General features: G+C 39.2%; 1 protein-coding gene across 2 annotated transcripts in view; it reads left to right on the top strand.

The window, feature by feature from the left end:
• Window positions 1-25,048, top strand: part of LOC149191513 (Galactose oxidase/kelch repeat superfamily protein) — a 464,035-nt gene that overhangs the window by 236,342 nt on the left and 202,645 nt on the right. For both annotated transcript variants that reach the window (XM_089404308.1, XM_089404307.1), the window contains exon 11: window positions 5,498-5,582. In XM_089404308.1, the coding sequence (XP_089260434.1) occupies window positions 5,498-5,582 (85 nt within the window). The remainder of the gene's footprint in view (window positions 1-5,497; window positions 5,583-25,048) is intronic.

Raw genomic sequence — 25,048 nt, forward strand, 5'->3', positions numbered from 1 at the left:
CAGGCCGTACAGATATCCATATGTCCAAAAAAGTGAAATTGAACGTATGGTTGCAGAAATGCTAGAGGCTGGTATAATTCAACCGAGTCAAAGTTCTTTCTCAGCTCCAGTAGTATTGGTGCACAAGAAGGATGGATCATGGCGCATGTGTCCAGATTATAGGGAGCTCAACAAGCTCACTATTAAAGATAAGTTCCCCATTCCTGTCATTGATGAATTACTGGATGAATTGCATGGATCAATTTACTTCACCAAGTTGGATCTTCGTTCGGGATATCATCAAATCAGAATGAAGATTGAAGACATTTCGAAAACGGCATTTAGAACTCATGAGGGTCATTATGAATTTTTGGTCATGCCTTTTGGCCTTACCAATGCACCTTCAACATTTCAAGGTTTGATGAATTCAATTTTCAAACCATTCCTTAGAAAATTTGTGTTGGTATTTTTTGATGATATACTAATCTACAGCAAGTCTTGGAAGGATCATGTTGAACATGTTGACAAGGTGCTACAACTATTGGAGGAGAAACAATTATATGCAAAAAGATCCAAATGTTTCTTTGGAGTCCAGGAGGTGGAATATTTGGGTCATATTGTATCTCATGAAGGAGTTAAGGTAGACCCTAGCAAAATTAAAGCCATTAAGGAATGGAAAATCCCCACATCCATAAAGCATCTGCGAGGATTTCTTGGGTTGACAGGGTATTATCGCAAGTTCGTTAAGAATTATGGGAGAATAGCAGCACCTCTAACAACATTATTGAAGAAAGATTCATTTTCATGGACTCCGGAAGCAACAAAGGCCTTTAAACATCTTAAAGAGGCAATGTGCCAAGCACCGGTCTTAGCTACACCGGACTTCACAAAAACCTTTATTGTGGAATGTGATGCTTCAGGAAATGGAATTGGTGCTGTTCTAATGCAAGATGAAAGACCCATTGCTTTTGAAAGTCGTCCAATCAAGGGAAAGTTTTTAAGCAAAGCTATTTATGAGAAGGAAATGTTGGCAATACTCCATGCACTTAAGAAATGGCGACCCTACCTAATGGGAAGACACTTCAAGGTAAAAACGGATCATGATAGCTTTAAATACTTTTTAGAACAAAGATTATCCTCTGAAGAGCAACAAAAGTGGGTCACAAAGATGTTGGGTTATGACTTTGAAATCATCTACAAAAAAGGGAAGCAAAATGTGGTGGCAGATGCACTCTCAAGAAAGGATGAGGATATGGAAGCATTGTTGTGTGCCATTTCTATTATCCAACCAGATTGGATAAACGAAGCAAAGGAGGAATGGAAGAATGACGAAGAAGTGTGGGCACTTATTCGAAAGCTACAACAAGATTCCAGTACTTCTGATACATTTAGCTGGCAAAATGATTCGTTATGGTACAAAGATCGCTTATACCTCTGTAAGAATTCCCAGCTAAAACAAAAGATTCTTATGGAATTGCACACTTCTCCCTTAGGAGGGCACTCAGGATTTTTAAAAACTTACCACAGGGTTAAGAAGGAATTTTTTTGGGATGGCCTTAAATCAGATATTCAAAAGTTTGTGGCGGAATGTTTGGTTTGCCAACAAAATAAAGTTGAAACAATTAAGACACCGGGTCTATTACAACCTTTATCCATTCCAAGCCAACGTTGGGAGGAGGTTTCAATGGATTTTATCACAGGTTTACCCAAGTCTGAGGGAAAGAGTGTCATCATGGTGGTAGTTGACAGACTTACCAAGTATGCACACTTTTGTGCATTATCACATCCATTTAAAGCCAATACAGTTTCTACTGCATTTATGGAAACAGTTCAAAAGCTACATGGAAACCCAAAGATTATTGTAAGTGACAGAGATCCCATTTTCACTGGAAATTTTTGGACATAATTATTTTCTTGTCTGGGTACTCAGTTAGCTCATAGCTCATCTTATCATCCTCAATCTGATGGGCAAACTGAGATAGTAAACAAATGTTTGGAAGGATATCTTCGTTGCTTTGTATCTGATAAACAGACACAATGGGTCAAATGGTTGCCTCTGGCTAAATGGTGGTATAACACTTCCTTCCATACAGCAACAAAAATGACCCCATTTATGGCACTTTATGGGTACCAACCACCATCAATCACATCATATTTAAGAGAAAATTCTAAGGTTCAAGCAGTGGAACATCACATCGAACATCAACAACAAGTCCTCCAACTCTTAAAGGATAACCTCGTGTTGGCACAAAATAGAATGAAACAACAGGCAGATCAACATCGCAGTGAAAGAAGTTTTGATGTAGGTGATTGGGTATTCCTGCGGCTACAACCATATAAGCAAATGTCCCTAAAGCAAGCTAAGAAGGATAATAAATTATCACCAAAGTATTATGGTCCGTACAAGGTGTTGGAAAAGATTGGTACTATGGCATACAAATTGGAGCTTCCTGCAGCTTCTCGATTTCACCCAGTTTTCCATGTTTCATGTTTAAAGAAGGTTATAGGCGACAAGCTCCCAGTTCAAACAATATTGCCAGAACTTGACGAGGAAGGAAAAATTATATTGGAACCGGAAGCAGTCATAGAAACAAGAACTCGACAGCTACGAAATCGATCAATTTTAGAGTATCTTATCAAGTGGAAGAACTTATCCGCTGAAGATTCCACATGGGAGGATGAGAATTTTATGCAGAATTATCCAGAACTACTCAAGCGTTGAGGAGAACACTTTTTTGAAGGAGAGGGGCATGTTGGGTCCCTATAATACTAGTGGTTACCCCATTACTATTGTATATATACCCCTTATTTATATTGTTGTGCCCCTATTACCCCCATATTATTATTTCTGTGCCCCATAGAATCCCTCTATTGTTATTTTCGTGGCTTTATATTATTATTGTTAGGTCGGCTGGATTATATTGTGACTCCTTAGACTCCTATATATAGAAAGGAGGTTTTGTCATTTGTATCATCCAAGAATTGTTCATTTATGTAATGTAAAGGAGGTTGCCCCCTCGAAGAGGCTGAATTCTAAGGCGTTGATCTATCTTTTCTATGTTTTCTTGAGCTGGTTTCATAACACAGATAGTGTAGATGATAGGGGCAACGTTGCTTGATCCCATTTCAGAAAGGCCATTTACCTCCAGTCTAAAACTCAAATCAGCTTGTGCTTTAAACTGCATTAACCTATAATTTCCAAAAGTTTGCCTCAAAATCCTTGACACTTGTGGATTAGATTCCAAATATACTACCTTCCAAATGAAGGCTTAAAACCTGATAATCAGATTTCTCAAAATGTGGATTAGATCCATTTCTTGTGTAATTGTGTTATTCTTATGCTAACCAACTTTCTGTAATAAAATGGGGGTCAATAATTAGCGTTCTCTTTTGCAATTTCTGTAACTACTACTGTATTGCAGACATAGAAGGAACTTGTAATTATGCTATTGCAGGATCCTGTAGTGTGAAAGCTAATATTATCTTGGATATGTTAATCCTTAGTGAATTCTCCTCTATAAGACTGTTCATAGTTGCGGGGGAGCGCCTCCCCTCTTCGATCCTGCTCCCAATCTGCGCTCCGGGCGGGAGCGACTTGGGAGTGGGTCAGGAGTGCGCTCCCGAAATCGCTCCCGAAAAGGGAGAGATTTTGGGAGCGTGCTCCCTAAAAAAAAAATCGCTCCCTGCCTTTTTGGGAGCGTTTTGCCTTTTTTGCAAATTTTTTTTGCAATGATGTTGCAAATGCAATTGTTTTTCAAAGAAACAAATAAGTTTTTAGTGGGGCAACTTAATGATCAAGTCTATGGCCCTAGTGTTGATATGCGATTCATGGTAATGTTAAATTCTTAAAGTAAAAGGATGAATCCTTTTACTTAAATTTTTAACATTACCATGAAATGACTCAGGATGTTTGAGAGTGGTTCCGACCTCATTGGATTTCATATGCAAAAAGTAGAATTTTAGATTTCATTCAAAATCCAGCAGACTTATCAGTTTTTTAGGATTTCAGGATTGCATTGTTTCCATTGAATTTTGTCATGTATTAGGGTATGGAACTCGTATTTAATCAAGAGCACCAATCCCTCTATGTACCTTGATGTTAGTGACATTGGTTGTCAAACTCCTCTATCATGACCCTCATAAAAATGTACGCATCACTCAAACAAAATCTTGACTTGACATGTTATGCTTTTTCTATCTTATGTTAATGCTTAGAGGGTGATATTAATGACAAAGATCCCTATACAGATACAGATGTAATGACAAAGATACCTCTGGATATTAATGCTTAGAGGGTGATATTAATGATAAAGATCTTGATTTTCCAACAAGACTAAAAAATTAGAAATTTCTCGTTGTGGCAAGAGGCCCAAGCATAAGCAATAGATAATAGATTTACTTGTCTTTTCTAGTTTCTAGTAGTTGTTATAACTATTGACTCTTTCATATTTATTATGATATTTTTTTAAACAATATATGACAATTTAAGCTTGAAGTTGGCAATTATAACTCAGTAGTAATGAATTATGAATATGATGTTTCATGAAAGTTGAAAGTTGTTTCATTTCATTTTATAACATTTCATTTCATGTTAGATATTATTTGTTGTAATGGTTACACTTAGCTTACAAGTACAACTTTGGTGATCAATGATGATAAATGTTATATATTGAATTTTGAAAGCTTGAAGCTTTAAGATTGATGAATCATGACTCAATATCTTGTATGTTACTATGTTAATAACTTGTGGACATGGTTGATGAAGATTATAATTTCTAGACGATTGTTTTGTTGTAATGGTTACACTTAGCTTACAAGTACAACTTTGGTGATCAATGATGATAAATGTTATATATTGAATTTTGAAAGCTTGAAGCTTTAAGATTGATGAATCATGACTCAATATGTTGTATGTTACTATGTTACTAACTTGTGGACATGGTTGATGAAGATTATAACTTCTAGATGATTGTTGTTATATGGTTCAATCTATTTTTTTTATTTATTTTTAATGTTTTTTATATCTAATTCATCATTCTACATGTTTTTGTTGACATATATGTATAATATATATATATATATATATATATATATATATATATATATATATAAAACGCTCTGGGATTCGCTCCCAAACCGGGAGCTTTTGAAAATGTCGCTCCCGCACCCGTTTTCGCTCCCACTCCCCGCTTTCACTCCCGCTCCCAAGTAACACTGAGACTGTTGCTTTCTTATAAGTTAATTTGTTTTATATCAGAGTTTTGAGTGTGTGTGTGTGTAGTGGGAAGAGTATATCAGATTGTAATATATTAGTATTGTGATTTCCCTTTCCATAAGTTTGGTTGTAATTCACAGATTTTCATGTAATAAATTATTCTAAAACCTTTTTATCTTCTAATTAATCACACAATGCAAAGGATACTTCAAAGTGTGCAAATAGAAGGTAACAAAAATTCTGAATGCAGCATTAATTCTGTTTTGTCACCTGATTATAATTGTAGCTCTACTTTCCATACAGCTCTTAGTATTTGGTGGCCATGGAACGGCTGGATGGCTGACACGTTATGATGTTTATTACAATGATTGCATCATTCTGGACAGAGGTAAATGTTGCAGCATATAGATTTCAAATATTTCTGGATTGTTAAGGGCATCGTAGCTTGAAATGGAGGACGTTTCTGTATATGTTATGACATTATTCATTTTGTATATTTATTCAATCCATGAAGACAGTATTTTTGTGTTGTTAGAAATAGTCAGGAAAGATGTATTCCTTTGAGATGCTTAAGATTTATGAGAGTCAAAATGGTCCAGTTTGTAGTTGTACTCAAGCTTATTCAAGAGTTTTTTTGAAACATTGAGCAATATAATTCTTCCTTTTCCATCGTTTAATGTTTAATGCAAGCTATTTTTCTTGTTTTGCTGTGTTCATTTTATTTGCCTAATGCTATGATTCATCCTGCATTCTTTGGTTCATGGCTTTCTGGAAAAAATGGAAATAGAAATGCAAATATCTTGGATTTCAGTTTTATGTTAATGCAAATGTGATTTATTGAATGCATCTTTTATTGGTTATTGGTGGAAACTTCTTCACTTTTATAGTGTTTTCCTGCTTGGGATCATTGGTACTGAACTCAACTTTGGATGTGATTCGTTCTGGCCAAGGACTTGACAAAGACTCAGCAGCATGACAAGTATAAAATATAGATTTTCAAGAAAAATAAATTTATTTTTACACTATACATGAAAGATCACATTCAATATAATGCATTTGCATTGAATGAAATTTAGAAAACCAATTGATAAAACATAGCTAATACTGAAGATGGTCAAAAATCAATTATCAAGAATGGTTCATATCATCACCCATCTGTCATGAATGTCAAATATCAAGAGTCAAGACTCAAAACCCTAGTTTTGAAAAGTGGTATATTTGATGCCCTAATGGCAGGTGAAAGAGTCAAGGAATCAAATTTCTATCTAGATGGTGTACATTGCGGCCATTAATTTTTTGTTTTTTTCTTAATGTCTCTACCCCTCTCCCAAGCCTATAAAAGTGACCCAACCCCCTCACATTTACTCACAACTATCTCATTGCATTTGTGTGGGCATTTGTGAGGAGTTTGTGAAGAGTTGTAGTTGGTTTTTAGAGCAGTAGTGAGGAGGAGCCATGGGTTTCCCTGTCTGACTTTGATTCAAAGTCTGAGCCAGATTATCTTGCCTTGTTTAGCAGTAGTGACTAGTGATGTCTTGTTGTAGAGGCCATTTAGAGCCTCCTTGGTTATGTGTTTTTGTTCTGATCTCTATATATTACATGTATTGGAGAATGCACTGGGTGCCATTTTGATATAATAGATATATTCATGAGCATACTTTGATAATATGGTCTCTTCTTTCTATATTTTAATGTTTTGAGTTTGGAAACATGAATGAAAATCTTTAAAAATATGTTTTTTTCATAAAAAATAAATATTTAATGTATTTTTTACAACGATCTAGTCATTGAGATCAACTAGGCTGAGTCGATACGGAGTCGGAGTCGGAGTCAACCTTGGCCAGTTCCGAATCCGAGTTGGAGTTTTAAAACTATGCTTCAAACCCTTGTAGTAGCATAGATAGTATCCTTTTGATGCTGCTGTTGTAGACTTGTTAGCACGAATTTCTGCAATCTAAAAAGACGAAATAACTTCACAAATCTGCAGTGGAATTTAGTGTTTTATTTAGGAAAACCTGCCCGATGTGTCACCAGAAAATCTGCTCTTTGGGTTGGGGATTGCCAACTTCATGGGGGTGTCCCTAACTGTTCATGTACTGCAATTACTCCTGAAATCTACACATAAAATTCATATGACAGCACACAATATATTCTCTGGCATGTGATTAAACAGCTGAAGGGGTTATGAAAATAGTTTTGAATTTGTTTGGTGGAAATTTTTGATTACTCAGTATAAAAATGATGAGAAGAAAAGGAGAAGAAAACTCTTAAAAATTATATATCTTATCAGGGTACAAGGCTAAACTGACATTGTTATGAATGATTATTATCATTTACATTTTTTTACATTATTTCCTATATATTTATTCATAACAGAGATCCGATACATTGCACCAAGAAACAACAAAATACCAATAAACTTCAAGAGCCAAAAAGAAGCATAGTCATGACTCATGTTTTATTCTGCATTAGCCAAAAGGTTGATTGCACCGTAGAGACAGAGTATAGAACTGGTACAATGATGATCCCTGCACAAAGTATAGAAGCCTGAATAGAATAGAAGAGAATGAGAGAGAGATATATGCTCTTGTTGAAGAAAATCCAAGCATCACAAGAGAAACCTCCTCCTTTTATCAAAACTGAGGTTGAATTTGCCATGCAATGAGCCAATGCACATTGATTAGTTGAGTCTAGTCTCACCTTCATGCACTTTGTTGAACTGAAGACATTGTTGGCTAACTAGATGATAGATTGAGCTGAGTGCATGATCCAAGTGGAGATATCATTAGTCAGACTGACTATGGACTAAAGTCTTGTGGCAATATGCTTTGGTTAACTTGCTATGCATATTAGTGAATTGAGGAGAGAGTAGAGGGAGAATAGTCACGTGCTTTGTTGACTAGGAGAGTTTTCGAGTGAAGTAAAACATGCAAACTAGACCAGTGGAGACTTTCACCCCATGTGCTTTAGTTAACTAATGGTGATAATGTACTACATGTGCATGAGCTAAGTGAAGAAACCTTTTGTCTAACTGATGATGAAGTGGAGAGAGAATGCATGCACTTTAGTCAAGTGAAGATACTCCGAGTTTAATTGTTGACAAATTGATGTGAAGTGTTGAAGTGAACAAGTTCCTTCTTCAAAATAATTACTCCAAAAGACTTGGAATATAAAGATATCCACAAAGATACAAATATTATATTAAATGTATGAATAAGAATGATTTTACAACGAGTACGAGAGGCTTGTTTATATACCAAGCAGGTGTCTCTTCATGGAGAGTCATGTCTCATTTAGACATGTCTCTTCAACCTAATTACTAATTAACTAATCATTATTTATGATTATTATCATTTACATTATTTTACATTATTCCCTATATATTTATTCATGAATCATAACATTGCCTTCCTCCTCAGAAAGTTTTGTCCTCAAAGCTTGTTAATGAAAAAGGATGATCTCTTTTTCGGCTTCGAATGTCTTTCCATCTTGGAACTATCATCTTTGTCGATACATGTTGATATGATCCTCTAAGTGACAAACAAAACTGTTGCACTAAGAAAGGATCAGAGCATCGTAGATTAGTCTTCTGTATAATATTTTGATCACTGGAATTTTGAAACGACTTGTCATCATAGGGATGGATTAAGGTTACATCACTATTCTCTGGAACATCAGTTTGTTGTTTTTGTTTTGAATGGTCCTGATATGTAACTTGATTGAGTTGTCTACTTTCGTGATTCAGATGTCGATATGGAACTTTTTTGGTTTGACTTTCCCTTATTGGGTGTGTGGCAATTTTTTGATTTTCTTTTGGCGAAGATGTTGTTGAATTGGTTACGGAACATTCACTTGGGATGTTCATTGTCTGAACTGCAACATCTAAGTTTGTATTTTCTTCAACTTGCTTGTCTTCTTTCTGAGTTGTGACATTCACTGGATCGGTATCTGTTGTTTTTTCGTCAACTTGAATTCCTACATTTGATGCTTCCTTTTCGATAAGTTGTTGTACCTTGTTTTCTAATGACTTCTTATCCTTCTTAATTTTCTTAATTTGCATAAGTAATTTTTCAATATGGGCTTTAAGCCGAGAAACTTCCTCATTTTTGTCAGTAGTGATCTTGCCAACTTCTCCTTGCATATTTTGTAGAACTTTTTTACCTTCTTGAAAAATTACTTTTGAAATACCTTGTAAGTCATCTGGTGTTACTGAATTTGGCTTCAATGTAACATCTTGAAATGTTGTTTTTTTCTTTTTGTATGAAAATGTCAAAAACTTATTTTTCATATTCAGGATGAAGGAGCCTAGGGTTTCCATCCATGGGGATCCCAGAATAATGTCACTTGGGTCAGTCCATAGGGATTGAACTGAGAATTGCGATATAAATGTATAATTGCCAATGTTTAACTGTAAATCAGCTATTTCGTACTGTTTATTTTTCAAATAGTCTAATTTTTCGATTATATTTGACTCCGAAACTACTAATTGGTTTGCGATTTTAGGCGTTATATAATTTTATCTTCGGCAGGAGAGATAGCAATAGTGACATCTTTTCCTGTGAGAGTTCCTTTAATTTTAAATAGTATTTTAGCATAACCGATTAAGGTTTTTGGAAATCTTCCTTCTTTTATCTTTGATTTAAACTCCATTTTGTGTTGATATTTTTACGTCAATAATATGTCAACTTGAGCTTTTAAAAATATCCCTTTATTACCTTTTCACCCTCTTTTTTATTTTTGCTTATATATATATATATATAATTTTTTTAATTCTTTCTTTCCTTTTTTTAATATAATTTTGTTTATATATATATATATATTTAATAAATCCTTTGTATTTGGGTATATATATATATATTTTACATATTAAATGAATTTATTAAAACTGTATTAAAGTTTTTATAATATAGTTTCAAAAAAAGGACAAACGCATAAAACAAAATGCATGATTTTTGCATAAATGCTTTTGAGTGGGTTCCCGGACAGTCACGATGTTTCATAGGGTTGACCACGTCGATTAAAGTGGATGGATGAACAGGGACATGTGAACGAGGATGTGGGTCGGTTGCTGCGGGGTGGTCTGCTAGCAGCAAAGTGTAGCAGTGTGCAACATCGAAGGAGTAGTGGTAGATGGCGGGTGTAGGGAGGATGTGGACTAGTGCAGATGAATTTGTCGTGGGGTAAGAGGTGGACGCAGATGTAGCAGGCGGTGGTCGGACAGTGTGATGGTGGCACAAGGGCTGTTGACTGTGGGTACAGGGGCTATCTAATGCGGTTGAAGACGTTGTTGAATGCAGTATGTTTGTGGTTGACGGGTGGCTATAGTGCGGTGGCCCAACGAAAATGGTTGTGGAAGAACGTGGACGTCAGGCGTGTTGGTGTTCGGACGCAGGGAATGTAGATGGGGAGGGTAGGGCAAGAGAGAAGGGCCGGAAATGTGACGGAGATTACAGTTAAGGCTTTTGGTGCAAGATAGTGCTGACGTTTTTTGCATTTTTTTTTTCTTTTTTCTTTTTTAGTCCCTCGAATTATTATTGTTATTTTCTTTTAAAACTTGGCAGCGACTTTATTTTTTTTTTCTCAACTATTGAAATGCAAATAACCAAGGCCTGTTGTTAAAATTGGAAACTAGGGCCAAACTCCATGTGGGTCACCTTATTCATGGTTGATAATATTTTTCCTAGATTCCTCTCGTTGAGAGGTGTAGGATTGATCTAAAGATCATCCGATTCCGATAAGTATTTATGGAGATATGAATTTATTTTGATTATTGACAAACTATCAAAGTCAGCCAACAACTTATGTAGGCTCAGACGCCCAATGGACACATCTATTCACCTTCAGCGTTTGGATATAAATACAGGATGACTCCTCCTCATTTGGTCACTCACTTCTCATCATATCTCTCTCTCTCTTGCGCAAGAAAAGAGTCTCTTCTCTCTCTTGCACAGAAAGGCTCTCTCTCTCACCTGAGCCGAAACAGGTCATTCAAAGTCTTGCACTGGTGCACGACGAAGTCTTGGACTGGTGCATGGTGAAGTCTTGGATTGATGTGCGGCGAAGTCTTGGACTGGTGCATGATGAAGTCTTGGACTGATGCGCGGCGAAGTCTTGGACTGGTGCACGGCGAAGTCTTGGAATGATGCGCGATGAAGTCTTGGACTGGTGCACGACGAAGTCTTTGACTAGTGCACAGTGAATGACTCACCGGTGGAGACTTGATGAATTTGATCTAGGGTTTGCTGCTGCTGATATAAATCAGATCTTTGTACTATTTCTCTTTGCTGAATTATTGAAGATAAAAGAAGATTTGATCAAAGGGTTTTCCCATATTGGGGTTTGTCCCTGGCTAGCCGCCACATCTTGTGTCTCTTGTCTTGGCTTGTTTTCTGTTGATCGTTTAAATGTTCTATCTACACTTTACTTAATGTACATGTGATTGCTAATCTGTGGATATAATAAGGAAGATAAGTAAACTGCTCTAAGCCTAGAACATACCATAATTTAACATGGTATCAGCGCTGAGTTGAAGACAAAGCCCAAGCAAGAGCAAGAGCAATCACCAAAGAGAAGGTTGGCAAGGCTATCTAAAAGAAATCATGGAGTCCTCAACACACTTCCCTGCTGAAGACAAACTCCGTGAGAAGTCTGACTATCACGGATGGAAGATGTCTCTTGATCTAACATTAGAAGAACAGGAAGTGTTGGACCATGTGAGAGGCGGAATTGTTGAGCCTCCATCAAATGCATTTGCTGTTGCTAGGAACAAATGGACCAAGGGAGAAGTCAAAGCAAAGAAGATCATTCGGGACTCTATCGACAAACACTTGGTGGCCTATGTTTCTGAGCTGAACACCTCCAAGGAAATCTGTGATAGACTGGTGAGTTTATTTAAAGTTAATGATGCAAATCAAGCCTTGTTTCTTAGAAATAAGCTGAAGGAAATTAAGAAGGGCAAAGTTGAGATTATGCAAGCATATTTCTTAAGAATCATCGAGATCAAGATCGATCTCCTATCTATTAGGGAAGTAATTCCTGGCAGGGAAATGACACTCACCACTCTTGGAGGACTACCTTCTGATGCATTCAAGAAGAAACAAGGATGGAAGGGTAAGAAATACCCATACTTAAAGGTCATCCCTCTTCCTTTTCTTCTCATACTAAAAGGAGAAACAATTCCGGGGCTAAATTCAAAGGAAAGGCTGGACCAAAGGGTGGAAGAAAAGGACGATGTTACAATTGCAATAAAACGGGTCACTATGCAAGGGAGTGCCCTGATAAAAGGGACTCACACCGTGACAATGATCAAAATCCCTCTCAAATCAATCAAAGGAATGGCAAGTCAAATGGCAGAGGTAAAAGAAGTGCCGGAAATCAAAGAAGAGGACAACCATTCAAGAAGGCAAGAAATTCCAGGTAGGAATCTAACACTGTTGACAATAAGAAAGATGAATATTATCTACCAGCTGCTCTAACTACTACTGCTCCCTCGGACTCGCTGGGAAATTGGCTTATTGATAGTGGTGCCTCAAGGCACTTCACTGGTTACAAAGAAGCTCTCTATAATCTGGTAGAGAAAGAAACCAACCTAGAAATTGTTCTTGGAGACAATTCAAAATATCCCGTGAAAGGTGTAGGAAATGTCACTCTTCAAATCAGGGTAATACCATCCACTTACAAGATGTATTATATGTACCTGATCTCAAAAAGAACCTGGTGTCCATTTCGGCAATGGAAGACAAAGGCTACAAGGTGGCTTTCAGCGATGGCAAGGTAAGTGTATGGAAAAAGAACTTTAAAGATGCTTTTACTCTTGGGTTTTGAGTTGATTCATTATATTAGGTCGGAGGAAGTCCGTTCGGTGTCATGACTTGTGACACATCTCTTCAGTCCAAATTATGGCATCGGAGGTTTGCTCACCTTCATTATAAAGCTCTATCTGATGTAAGAAAAATGGTAACTGGGATGCCCGAGTTCAGATTAGAGCAAGAAGGTGTATGTCCAGGATGTGCCGAAGGGAAGCTCAAAAGGGGACCTTTACCCTCAAGCCAAAGCAAGACCTCCGATATATAGCAGTTGGTTCACTCAGACATATCCGGTATGATGCTTGTGAACTCTTTGGGAGAATATTTATATTACCTCACTTCTACTGATGATTATTCTCGCAAGACTTGGATATATTTCTTGAAAAAGAAGGATGAAGTGTTCTCTTGGTTTCGACACTTCAAAGCCTTGATCGAGAATTAAACCGAAAAGTAGATCAAGATCCTAAGGACTGATAATGGGACTGAATATGCATCCAATAAGTTTCATGACTTTTACAAAGAGGCTGGCATTAAGAGGGAGACCACTACACCCTATACTCCTGAGCAGAATGGTGTGGCGGAAAGGAAGAACCGTATGATTGTGGAAGCTGTCTGTGCTATGCTCCATGATCAAAGACTTCCAAAGTTTCTATGGGCCGAAGCTGTGAACACCGCTGTATATGTACAAAACTGATGCCGTCATCAAGCATTGGGTTCCAAAACTCCTAAAGAAATGTTCACCGGTAAGAAACCTGACGTATCTCATTTTAGAATTTTTGGAAGCCCGGTATATTTTCATGTGTCGAAAGAGAAAAGGAATAATTTGGGTGCATTTGGAAAGAAAGGAATCTTTGTGGGTTATAGTGAAAATACTAAGGGCTATAGAATCTATGTAGCTGGTCAAAGGGAAGTCGAGATTAGTCATGATGTCACCTTTGACGAAGATATGGCCCTTAGCAAGGTGGACAATCTTGCTACTTTGAGGAGCACTCAAGAAGCTGACACCAAGGAACCAAAAGAAAAAAAAGAGGAGACAATGCCTGATGTGGAAGAACCCATGGATCCTATTGATCCTCCTTCGCCTGAGCCCTCCTCGTCAAGGAAGAGGCCTTCATGGCTGAGGGGGACACTTGATGATGCTGAAGGACACACAACACCCCGAGGAACCTTCCGTGAAGGTAAGAAACCCGATAGGTATCAGGGATACCTGACCATCATGAGCACGATCATCCAAAATGAGCCTTCATCATTCACAGATGTCGTCAAGCATCAAGTATGGAAGGATGCTATGACCGAAGAATATGAGTCTATTATGAAGAACAATGTCTGGGATGTAGTCCCCAGACCCTAGGACAAGGCAGTTGTCACTTCAAAATGGCTTTACAAGATAAAGCATGCAGTTGATGGAAGTGCGGAAAAGTATAAGGCTCATTTTGTCGCTCGTGGCTTCTCCCAGAAGGAAGGTATAGACTATGACGAGATATTTGCACCTGTTGCCCGATATACCACCATCCGCTCGATCATAGCCCTTGCTGCTTCGCAAGGATGGAACCTACATCAGATGGATGTCAAGGCTGAGTTCTTACATGGTTCGATCAAAGAAGAGGTCTCTGTGGAGCAACCCGAAGGATTTGAGATTCATGATTGAGAATCTCATGTGTGCAGGTTGAAGAAGACCCTCTATGGGCTAAAGCAATTACCCCGAGCATGGTATGAGAGGATCGATAGCTACTTGATGAAGCTGGGTTTCACTAGGAGTGAAGCCGACCCCAACCTTTACTTTAAGGTTATAGATGACAAGCCTCTCATACTGGTGCTATATGTTGACGACCTCTTTCTAATAGGTGCAGACCCTCTCATTCTCGAATGTAAGAGGGAGCTGGCTTCTGAGTTCGAGATGAAAGACCTAGGACTTATGCACTATTTCCTGGACAAGAAGTCTGGCAGAAACCAGGGGAGATTTTCCTATCTCAAGGAAAATATGTGGTGAAGATATTGGAGAGATTCAGCATGGTGGACTACAAGCCTGTAACCACCCCAATGCAGTTTGACTTCAAGAATTTAAGCGGTAGTGTTGCTGGACCTGTTTTACGAAATACCACCGAGTATTGTCAACTCGTCGGAGCATTGATGTTCCTAGTGAACTCCTGTCTAGATATATGCTTTGCAGTCAACATGTTGAGTCAACACATGGTTGAACCTCACCACATACATTGGATTGGTGCCAGGATCTGCTAAGATATCTTCATGGCACAATTACTTATGGGTTAAGATACACTGCCAGAAATGTGAGACTACTTGGATACTCTGATGCTGATTGGGCAGGCAATGTGGTGGACTGTAAGAGCACTTCTGGGTGCTGTTTCTCCTTGGAATTTGCTTTGATATCTTGGATGAGCAGGAAGCAAAAGTCTGTGGCTTTGAGCACCATCGAGGCAGCGTACATTGCTGTTAGCATGGCCTCCTGTGAGGTAGTCTGGTTACGAAAGCTCTTCAGTGAGCTGTTTGGATTTACATTGGATACCACCGTGATCCTATGTGACAACCAGAGCGGGATTCGTTTATCAGAGAATCCCATATTCCATGATTGCTCCAAGCATATCGATATCAGGTACCATTATATTCGCAACATGGTGCAACAGGGAGCTATAACGCTCCAACATATCGGTACAGATGAATAGGTCGCCGACATTTTGACAAAGCCCCTAGGAAAGGTCAAATTTCTGACTTTCCGAGAACGACTTGGATTCGTTCAGAGACCCTCTTTTAAGGGTCAAGTATGATGTACTGAGCTCTGGCAGCTCCAGGGAGGCACGGGGTACTTCTTGGAGCAACATATGACCACAGGGTAACTCACCATCCCCTGTTGGTGCACTTTGTACAGGGTAAAAGGTTCAACCTTCCCCTAACACCCCGTGGCGACTTTGGAACAGGATGACTAGTTCTCCAGTGGGCCAGGATGATTCGTTCTCCTGTAGGCTAGGATGATTAGTTCTTCGTGGCATCCACTGGACAGGATGATTCGTTCTCCTGTGGATAGGATGATTAGTTCTCCTGTCGAGGCATCCTACCCATTCAGTCTGGGACTCATGGGAAGTACCTCTCATCTGATCAATGAGCAGGGAAATGAGGATAGGGACCATAGTAGTTCTATCGATGGATGCATCATAGTATCTACTGTACTCCCTATGCTAGGATGACCTCCATTGATCTGGGATCAATGATACTCGTCTGGGACCAGTGAGAGTGGTACACCCTCTGAAACTGACTTCGGGTCAGTAGAGGATTGGTCTGGGACCAGTGAAAGTGGTACACACTCCAGACTGACTTCGGGCCAGTGGAGGATGGTATGAGACATCCTCGATCACTAATTCTTCATAGTTCGAGCAGAGCAGAGCAGAACAAAGCAGAGCAGAGCAGAACAAAGCAGAGCAGAGCAGAGCAGCGCAACGGTTAAGCTGTACAAGGCAGTGCATTTGATGGATGAATGGTAGCGACGGTCAGACGAATTGTTGATGGAGTTCTCCCTAGTTGAGAGGGAGTGTTAAAATTGGCAACTAGGGCCAAACTCCATGTGGGTCACCTTATTCATGGCTGATAATATTTTTCCTAGATTCCTCTCGTCGAGAGGTGTAGGATTGATCTAAATATCATTCGATTCCGATAATTATTTATGGAGATATGAATTTATTTTGATTATTGACAAACTATCAAAGTCGGCCAACAGCTTATGTAGGCTCAGATGCCCAACAGACACATCTATTCACCTTCAACGTTTGGATATAAATACAGGATGACTCCTCCTCATTTGGTCACTCACTTTTCATCATATCTCTCTCTCTCATGCGCAAGAAAAGAGTCTCTTCTATCTCCTACGCAAAAAGGCTCTCTCTCACCCGAGCCGAAAGAGGTCGTTCAAAGTCTTGGACTCGTGCACAGCAAAGTCTTGCACTGATGCGCGGCGAAGTCTTGGACTAGTGCACGACGAAGTCTTGGACTGATGCGCGGTGAAGTCTCGGACTGGTGCACGACGAAGTCTTGAACTGATGCGCGGCAAAGTCTTGGACTGGTGCACGGTGAATGACTCACCGGTGGAGACTTGACGAATTTGATCTAGGGTTTGCTGCTGTTGATATAAATCAGATCTTTGTACTATTTCTCTCTGCTGAATTATTGAAGATAAAAGAAGATTTGATCAAAGGGTTTCCCCATATTAGGGTTTGTCCCTGGCTAGCTGCCACATCTTGTGTCTCTTGTCTTGGCTTGTTTTCTGTTGATTGTTTAAATGTTCTATCTGCTCTTTACTTAATGTACATGTGATTGCTAATCTGTGGATATAATAAGAAAGATAATTAAACTGCTCTAAGCCTAGAACATACCATAACTTAACAACTGTGGAATGGCTGATTACTTGCTTGTCGGATGTTGTTTGTACGATGAACATGGTAGGTGTGGCAGGGACTTACAGGTACATTGTGGTTGTTTTATGCCCCTTTTTTTAATATTATATCTATATATATATATACTTATTTTTTCAACTTTTTTTTAAAATAATATATTTTCGTTTTCTTCCATTTTTTTTTTCAACTTCTAATTTTTATATATATTTTTTTGAATTTAATATTTTTTTTCTCTTCTTTTATGGCCAAGGCGCGACGATGGAGAAACTCCAATTTGTGTAGCGAATGCTTCAGTCACGACGACAACAAGGTTGGTGAATTTGATGGTCAAAGACCTGGATCGGAGTACACAACTCTATGCAGCAGTGGGGTGGCCAGAGGATCGACTACTCTGATACCAAATGAAGTGAACAAGTTCTTTCTTCATATTAATTACTCCAGAAGACTTGGAATATAAAGATATCCATGAGGATACAAATATTATATTAAATGTATGAATAAGAATGATTTTACAATGAGAACGAGAGGCTTGCTTATACACCAAGCAAGTGTTTCTTCATGGAGTGTCATGTCTCATTTAGACACGCGTCTTCAACCTAATTACTAATTAACTAATCATTATTTATGATTATTATTATTTACATTATTTTACATTATTTCCTATATATTTATTCATAACAAGTGCCTTTTCTCGGGTCAATTGAACAAGGTGTCATAGTTAACTAATCCATGCATCTAGTTAACTCAAATTAACTACCTTGTTTAGTCATGCATGCATGCAATCTAGTTAACTTCAAGAAAGCACCAACTCACACCTAAATCCATGCATGCGTTCCAGCCGTCTTCAATCAACTGATGGGAGCACTCTAGTTAACTCTAAGACAGTGCTAGTCCTATCCATGTGCACTAATCCACATGCATGCACCCTAATGTTGCCACTTGTCATTCTCATAAACTACGAGGTGTTACCTTGCATGCATGTCACTCTAAGAACATGTTATCTCATCAAAACAAGCTGTCGCGTGTCACCCTTGCATAGCTACTGCTAAGAATAGAAAATTTCCACATGTCCATGAAATTATACACATTGGACTCAATTTTCAGTGAGGAGTTAAAATGTCGGATTATAATTGACATGCAAGCCCATATGAAAAGTAGTAATGTCTCGCATGTTGCCCAAAAATAGCTCATAAGAATCGTGAGATTGCAAGAATTTCAAATATATCATCTTTGACATGCAAGTTTATGAATTGGAGTTGTTGAAGAATGTACCATGCATGTCATCTGAAAATTTCATTTGAATCCCGAGCTCATGAATACTCCAAATATATAATCAATACTGCCATGCGGACCTCCGAACTCTGTCTCCTAAAATATATGAGTACTGGAAAAAATAGTAACTCTCACCGATCTGATGAAATCTTGTATAGTCTCTCTGAAAGCCAACTCTGAACTTGGACCATCTCACTGAATCATCCTGCATCTGAACTTTGTGTGAACCAACCTCTGACTCAATGAGAATTGTCCCTTGAATCATACTTTGAACACCATCTCGATGAAATGAGTTGGCCTTTAACTCTCTAGTTTGCTAAGAAGCAAATTTGGAGGTTAAGAAGACTATGACTATGAAACCCTTTTATAATCTAAAGTGAAGATGAGTAAAAATGAAAAAAAAAAGACTCTCAAATCTACTTTTATAGATCCACTGGTGAGCTGACTTAGAAATGTATTGGTGAGTCTTGCAAAATAATGCTAGTTTGGACAGAGTTTGAGTTGACTCATCGAGTAAATGCCTGTAGGGCAAGTTTTAATTGAGTCAACCTAGGTTTTGACTTGACTCATGTATGCTGGCAAGTCATTTAGATTTGGTGAGTATAGCAGACTCGATCGAGTTCGGTAGCTATGCTTGGGATAACTTACTTGTACACCAACATTTATGTCATTTTGTTTCTCTTGGTCTCATATTTCTTTTTCATTTCATTGCATCTTATATTTGAGGGATCCTTTGGACTCCCTCTTTGTTAAATTTGGCAACTAGGGCCAAACTTCACCTTGGACAACTCGTATGAAGCAGTTGGTATTTTTATTGGATTCCTCTCTTCGAGAGGTGTAGGATTGTTCTAAAGATCATCTCATTCTGACATGTACAAATGGAATTATGAATTTATTTTGTTTATGGACAAATCCTCAAGGTCGGCCAACAAACTAATGTAGGCTCAGAAGCCCAACAATCACAACTATTCATCCTCAATGTTTTCATATAAATACAAGGTGCCTCCTGCTCATTTAGACACTTAAATCACTCACGTATCTCTCTCTCCTTCATTGATTGGGTACGGATTTCTGAGGCAACTCTCCATACGTGCGAAGAAGGGCAGTTCTGTTCATGCATTGACTAGCGTTGTCCGAAGTTGCAGGAAGGGTTTTTGACCAACGTTGACTTGTTTGACTACGGTTTTGTGAGGGTTATCTCTATTTGGGCAGGCCACATTTTTGGGCATAGAAAATGAGGCAGACTGTACTGTTTGACTAGCATTGACTGCAGAAGGGATTGACAACAGTGTTGACATTTGTTGACCAGGTTTGATTGGATATTTTCAGACTGTTTTTGGGCTGATTTGATTTGCTATTGGAAGTCGAGTTGACCAAGTTTGACTGCGCTGTTTTGGAGGTCAACTTCTGCCCTATTGACCAGTGTTGACTTTTTGGTTAGGGTTTCTGTAGCTGCTGTTTGTTGGGACAGATTTCATTGTGATTGGGCAAGTGAATATTGCATATTGTACTCTCTCTCTGCTGAACTTTTGAAGAATAATTAGAAGAATTGATCAAAGGGTTTCCCCACATTGGGGTTTGTCCCTGGCTGGCACCATATCTTGTGTCCGCTTGTCTTGGCTTGTCTTCTACTATTATTGTTTATGGTCTATCTGCATTTTACTGTCATGTTGATGTGATTGCTAATCTGGATATTGATATTGGGCTAGTAAGAAAATTGAAGTAAAATTGCTCTTAAGCATAGAACATAACATTGTTGTGTAAAATTAACATGGTATCAGAGCTGAGGTGAAGACAAAGCCCAAGAAAGAGTGAAAAGAGCAATCACTGAGATCCTTTGATCAAGGACAAGATTCAATGGCCTCCACATCCTACTTCAAGTGATGATAAGCTTCATGATAAGTCTGATTATGATGCATGGAAGATGTCTCTTGATTTGACTTTAGAAGACCAAGATGTTATGGACTATGTGTAGGGAAATATTTCAGAACCTGCTTCTAATGCATCGATTGCTGCTAAGACAAAGTACGAGAAGGGTGAAGTCAAAGCGAAGAAGATCATCAGGGATTCTATTCATAAGCATTTAGTTGCTTACATCTCCGATTTGAACACATCAAAGGAGATATATGGCAGGTTGGTTGGCATGTTCAAATCTAGCAATGCAAACCAAATTCTCTTTCTCAAAAACAAGCTGAAGGATATAAAGAAGGGAAGAGGTGAAGACATTCAATCCTACTTCATGAGCATTACTGTGATCGAAAATGATCTTCTTTCGATTGGAGAAGCTATTGCTGATAGGGAGCTTACTCTCATTACCCTTGGAAGACTCCCTCGTGAATGGTACGTGTTCAACACCACTATTCTTAACAACGACAGTATTCCAAGTTTTGAAGAATTGCTGACTAGATGTTCTCAAGAAGAAATAAGGATGATGTAACTAGATATGCCTTCAAATAGGAATGATCCTACGACATTCTCTGCTCATGCTAAATAGAAGAATAATGCAAGTTTAAAGAAGCAATGTCAAGGAAGGTCGGGTTTCAAAAATGGATGGAAGGGAAGATGCTTCATTTTGCAACAAGTTTGGCCACTATGCTAGGGAGTGTCCTAATAGAAGGGATACACCTCATGATGATGCCAACCACAACAACAACAATTTTAGGGGCAACGAAAATCAAAAGAATGGCAGATGTTCTCAAGAAGAAATAAGGATGATGGAACTAGATATGCCTTCAAAATCCACTGAAGAATTGTTGACTAGATGTTCTCAAGAAGAAATAAGGATGATGGAACTAGATATGCCTTCAAATAGGAATGATCCTACTGCATTCTCTGCTCATGCTAAATAGAAGAACAATGCAGGTTCAAAAAAGCAATGTCAAGGAAGGTCAGGTTTCAAAAATGGATGGAAGGGAAGATGCTTCATTTTGCAACAAGTTTGGCCACTATGCTAGGGAGTGTCCTAATAGAAGGGATACACCTCATGATGATGCCAACCACAACAACAACAATTTAAGGGGCAACGACAATCAAAAGAATGGCAGATTCAACAACCGAGAAAAAAGGAATGCTCCCACTCCTTATCAAGGAAATGGTTGCCCTCTCAAGAGATCAAGAAACACTAGGTATGATGAATCTAATGTTGTTGATAACTAGCAAAAAGAATTTATCTTATTTCTGCCCTCTCTACTGCATCTCCTCCGAACACTTTGGGAAATTGGTTGATTGATAGTGGTGCCTCAAGGCACTTCACTGGGTATAAGGAAGCTCTTTCAAATCTGATTGAAAAGGATACAAATTTGGAAATTATCCTTGGAGACAATGCCACCTCTCCTGTGAAGGGAGTTGGGAATGTTACTCTTCTATTGAATCAAGGTAACACCATTCATTTACATGAAGTACTATATGTACCCGATCTAAAGAAGACCCTGGCATCTATCTTGGCAATGGAGGACAAAGGATTTAAGGTGGCATTCATTGATGGAAAGGTACGTGTGTGGAATAAAAATTTCAAAGATGCATTTACACTTGGATTCAGGGTTGATAGTCTATATCAAGTTGGAGGAAGTCCATTGGGAGCTGTGTCTTGCGACACATCACTTCAATTCAAATTATGGCACCGAAGGTTTTCTCATCTACATTATAAGGTTCTACCCGATTTGAGGAAGATGGTGACAAGTATGCCCAAATTTAAAGTAGAGCATGAAGGTGTTTGTTAGGGGTGTGCCGAAGGAAAGCATACAAAGGGACCATTCCCTTCAAGTGATAGCAAGACTACAGACATATTGCAATTGGTTCATTCTGATCTATCTGGTATGATGCCTGTGAACTCATTGGGAGGATACTTATATTATGCTATTTTTATGGATGATTTCTCTCGCAAGACTTGGATATATTTCTTGAAGAAGAAGGACGAAGTATTCTCATGGTTCCATTCTTTAAAAGCTTTGGTTGAAAATCAAACCGGGAAGAAGATCAAAATATTGAGGACCAATAGTGGAACCGAATATGAATCAAATAAGTTCAATAATTATTGTAGAGAAGCTGGCATTAAGAGGGAGACCACTATCGCATATACTCTTGAGAAAAATGGTGTTGATGAAAGGAAGAATTGTTCTATCGTAGAAGCCACTCGTGCCATGCTTCATGATCAAAGCCTTCCAAAGTTCTCATGGGTCGAAGCTGCAAACACTGCCATGTATGTTCAAAATAGATGCCTTCATCAAATGTTTTGTAATATCCCTTACCAGAGATATCCCTCAAATATAAGCAAACTCCAACCAGAGAAATAACAATAGTGCAACATACAACAATGTATACATAGAAAATAAGCAGATATTCGAGAAATGCAGAGAGAAATGCTAAGCCATTTTATTATACTGCGTAATGGAAAGAGTAGAAGAGGTGATCAAAAGGATATCACCTCGACTTGCATAAGGCAAGTGAAGAAATACACTCAGAATGGTAAGGAAATGGCCTCTCTCTGAACTGCGTCCAAACTGCCAGAGAACTACTGTGCTGCTGCTACTGCTGAAATCAAATGAGGATTTGGGGCTGTTCCCCTCCTCAGAAAATACTGAAACTCTGGAATTAGCCTCTGCTCAATAAACCCAGAAAAGCCCAGAAAGCTTTTCTACAATTGCTGACCCCCGAAAATCACCCTCTTGGGGATCTACTCAATCCCTCAAGGCTCTGCGCTGCTCCTGAAGAGAAACCTCCAGAACTCTGCCCCAAACTCTGCCAAGATCCTCCAATATGCAAGGGCTGATCCCTTACTCAATCTCCCAGCTCAAATCCTCCACAAAACCCAATCCAGAGCTCCTACCCAAAATAACTGCGTCCTCCCCTCTCAAGATTGCGCAGTCATCAAAATACTCAGCTCCTCCTGCAAAATACTGATGGAACTGCCTTGCCCGAGCAGGCACTCGAAGTCCCCCGGGGCTAAGGGTGAGATCTCCGAATAGAGACACTCGATGCACTAAACAGTGCTGCAGACAGGCGAAACAGTCAGCGTGCTCTAAGTCGAAGTGACTAGCCCAAATGCAACATAATCGAATGATCAAAATGAGAGGCTCCTCTCTCCTTTATAGCGTTGGCCTCTCTCAAAACCCTAAGGCCCACCTCCTCCAACGTAGCCTCTCTTTTGCCACGTGTTCCTTCTCCATCTACGCTTTCCCTCCAAGTGTCTGCGTGGACCCCTTCTCTACATGATCCTTGGGCCCCCTTGGCTCCCCTTTTATGTTACAACGTTGTGCTACTAGGGAGTGACTTTATTCATAAAGTGAGTTATGTCCCCCTTCCTCACTTTTTTATTTAAAACTAACTATAGAAGGCAAAATTGAGCAAAATCGAATATTCCAATTAGCCATGGCTAATTAGGAATATTACAGTCTCCCCCGGCAAAATGTTGCTTGTCCTCAAGCAACTGAAGTGATGGATGCTGCAAAATTTTCTCACTCTCCCAAGTGGCATCCTCATCTGGTAAATTCTTCCACCTCACCAAGAATTCCCGGACCGTCCTGCTCCGTAACTGCCTCCCCTTGGTATCAATAATAGCCTCTGGCTGCAACACCAAATGCCCCTCATCATCCGTGGGTGGTAGCTCATCTGTCAATGTCACCTGCTGCCCCAATGCCTTCTTCAGGTATGATACATGAAAAACGTTATGAATCTTGCTGCCTTGGGGCAGCTCCAATTCATACGCAACTTGTCTAATCCTGCGTATCACCCTGTATGGCCCATAAAAGTGGGGCTTGAGCTTATCTACTCCCTTCTGCTTCAGTGACGACTGTCGGTATGGCTGTAATCGTAGGTAGACCAAGTCCCCTACCTCAAATTGTCTCTCCACCTGACCCCTATCAGCTTACAGCTTCTGCTGGTTCTGCGCTGTAGCCATATTATCCTTGAGAGCTTGGAGGATATCCTGACTCTCTTGGATCCAAATCTTGGCTCTCGGAGCTTTGCTAGCACCCAACATCACGTCATCAAAAGATAAAGGATGATATCCATACAAAGCATAAAATGGTGACATACCAATGGACATGTGATGTGTAGTGTTGTAGCAGTACTCCCCCAGATGCAGCCACTTCAGCCATGCTCGCTGCTGCCCATTGACATAGTTACGCAAGTAGCCCTCTAGCCACTTGTTAACTCTCTCCGTTTGCCCGTCCGTCTGTGGGTGATAACTGGTACTCGGTGTCAACTCCGTCCCCACCAACCGGAAAAGCTCCTGCCAAAACCTGCCCATGAAACTGTTGTCCCTGTCACTGATGATGGTCTTAGGAAGACCATGTAGCCTGAAGACCTCTCTGAAGAATAGCTCGGCCACCTGCGCTGCTGTGTAGTGTGCGGATATGGCGAAAAAATGTGCGTACTTT

The sequence above is a fragment of the Pinus tabuliformis genome, chromosome 2_2 (genome assembly GCF_031772625.1).
Source record: "Pinus tabuliformis cultivar Carrire ecotype Pingquan chromosome 2_2, CPIR1, whole genome shotgun sequence".
In the NCBI taxonomy this organism is placed as follows: domain Eukaryota; kingdom Viridiplantae; phylum Streptophyta; class Pinopsida; order Pinales; family Pinaceae; genus Pinus; species Pinus tabuliformis.